Below are 1,583 nucleotides of genomic sequence, written 5' to 3' on the forward strand. Positions count from 1 at the left end.
GTCCCCAGACATAGAGTGTCGTCCTAACTGTCTCCCTGTCCCAGACATGAGTGTCTCTAACCTGTCCTCCCTGTCTCCCTGTACAAGAACATGCCGAGTGTCTCATAACCCGTCCTCGTGTCTGCACTGTCCCAGACATGAGCTGTCTTCTTAACCTGTCTTCGTTGGTCTCCCTGTACAAGACATGAGCTGTTTAACCCGTCCTCGTGTCCACTGTTCCCAGACCATGAGTGTCTCTAAAACCTGCCTCGTGTCTCCCTGTCCCAGACAATGGAGTGGCTCTAACCTGTCCTCTGTCTCCCTGTGCCCAGACTCATGAGTGTCGCTCTAACCTGTCGCCCCCCCTCGTGTCTCCCTGTCCAGACCATAGTGTCTCTAACCTCGGCTCGTTCCCTTCCCATGTCAACTGTCCACGGTCGACTGTCCTCCTGTTCCCTGTCCACAGACATGAGTGTCTCTAACCTGTCCTCCAATAGTCTCCCTGTCCCAGACTGAGTTGTCTCTAACTGTCCTCCTGTCTCCCCTGCTGCCCAGAACTTGAGGTGTCTCTACCTGCTCCTCGTCTCCCTGTCCCAGACATGGGACAGTGCAGAGGACCACAGTGAGAATGAAGACATCATGAAGAAAGGAGACACCTCTGACACAAAGGTAAGTGTCTGAAATGTATTGTGTAGCTCCATGACGTTACTTTAAGATGATTTGTACATGAAATGTGAAAATGTTAATATCAGGGATATTGACCTGCATTGGTTTTTATATCACAAATGCWAAAAAGTTAGCACTRGGRAACRGTGGCCGGWTAAAACCAAAACAATGGTTTCTATCCATACCTTATCCCATACACTCCTTACATGGGAAGCAATCCAACGTGTCGTTTAACTATCCCACCAAGTAAGACTCATTTACTGAGAAAGTGTATTTTCACTTGGAAATATATCTATTTGTTCTTGGGTAATCCAAACAAGCGATCAATCAGTTACCTGTGTTCCTCAAAGTAACACAAACTGTCAAATCCAACTTAGTCGACACTACTGTCTCCTTACAGTCAAATAGCAGTTCGTTGACAATACGACCTTCTTACAGGACAGTGACAAACCCCGGGGCCGTAAACGAGGCGCMGCCTCCAGTAACCTTGACGACAACCCTTCTCCTAAACCCAAGCGCGGCCGCAAGAAGGCAGCAGCAGTAGTCGACCCCGAGGACCAATGGGGAGAGGAGTCCCGACTCGGCGACGCCCAGACGGAAGACGAGCAGAACAGCCCGCCCAAAAAAGGGCGTAGGGGGCGGTCCACGAAGGCTGCAGCAGCCAATCAGGAAACTCCAGCTAAGGGGAGGGGGCGGGGTCGGAAGAAGGCAACTCCTCCCCCTGAAGAAGAGGATGAGGGAGGAGAGGAGGAAGAAGAGGAGGAAGAGGAAGAGGAGGAGAATATCGAGTTGAAGACTAAGGGAGGAAGACCAGCGCGGGCGGCAAGGAGATCGACACAAAGGTCAGAGGGCATTTGGTGTTTTTCTCCTTGATATGTGATGTAACCACCTCATAAACCATCCTGTAAGATCTGTTACAGTTCTGTTGACAAGTATTC

The 1,583-nt window shown here is 50.3% G+C and overlaps 1 protein-coding gene across 1 annotated transcript in view; it reads left to right on the forward strand.

The window, feature by feature from the left end:
* Positions 1-534: 534 nt before the first annotated feature.
* Positions 535-1,583, forward strand: part of LOC112071539 (sister chromatid cohesion protein PDS5 homolog B-A) — a gene marked incomplete at its 5' end in the record, with an annotated part of 18,785 nt that continues 17,736 nt past the window's right edge. The window contains 2 exons of the mRNA XM_024138983.2: positions 535-648; positions 1,084-1,487. Coding sequence (XP_023994751.1) covers positions 535-648; positions 1,084-1,487 — 518 coding nt within the window. The remainder of the gene's footprint in view (positions 649-1,083; positions 1,488-1,583) is intronic.

The sequence above is a fragment of the Salvelinus sp. IW2-2015 genome, unplaced genomic scaffold (assembly GCF_002910315.2).
Source record: "Salvelinus sp. IW2-2015 unplaced genomic scaffold, ASM291031v2 Un_scaffold1633, whole genome shotgun sequence".
NCBI classification, from domain to species: domain Eukaryota; kingdom Metazoa; phylum Chordata; class Actinopteri; order Salmoniformes; family Salmonidae; genus Salvelinus; species Salvelinus sp. IW2-2015.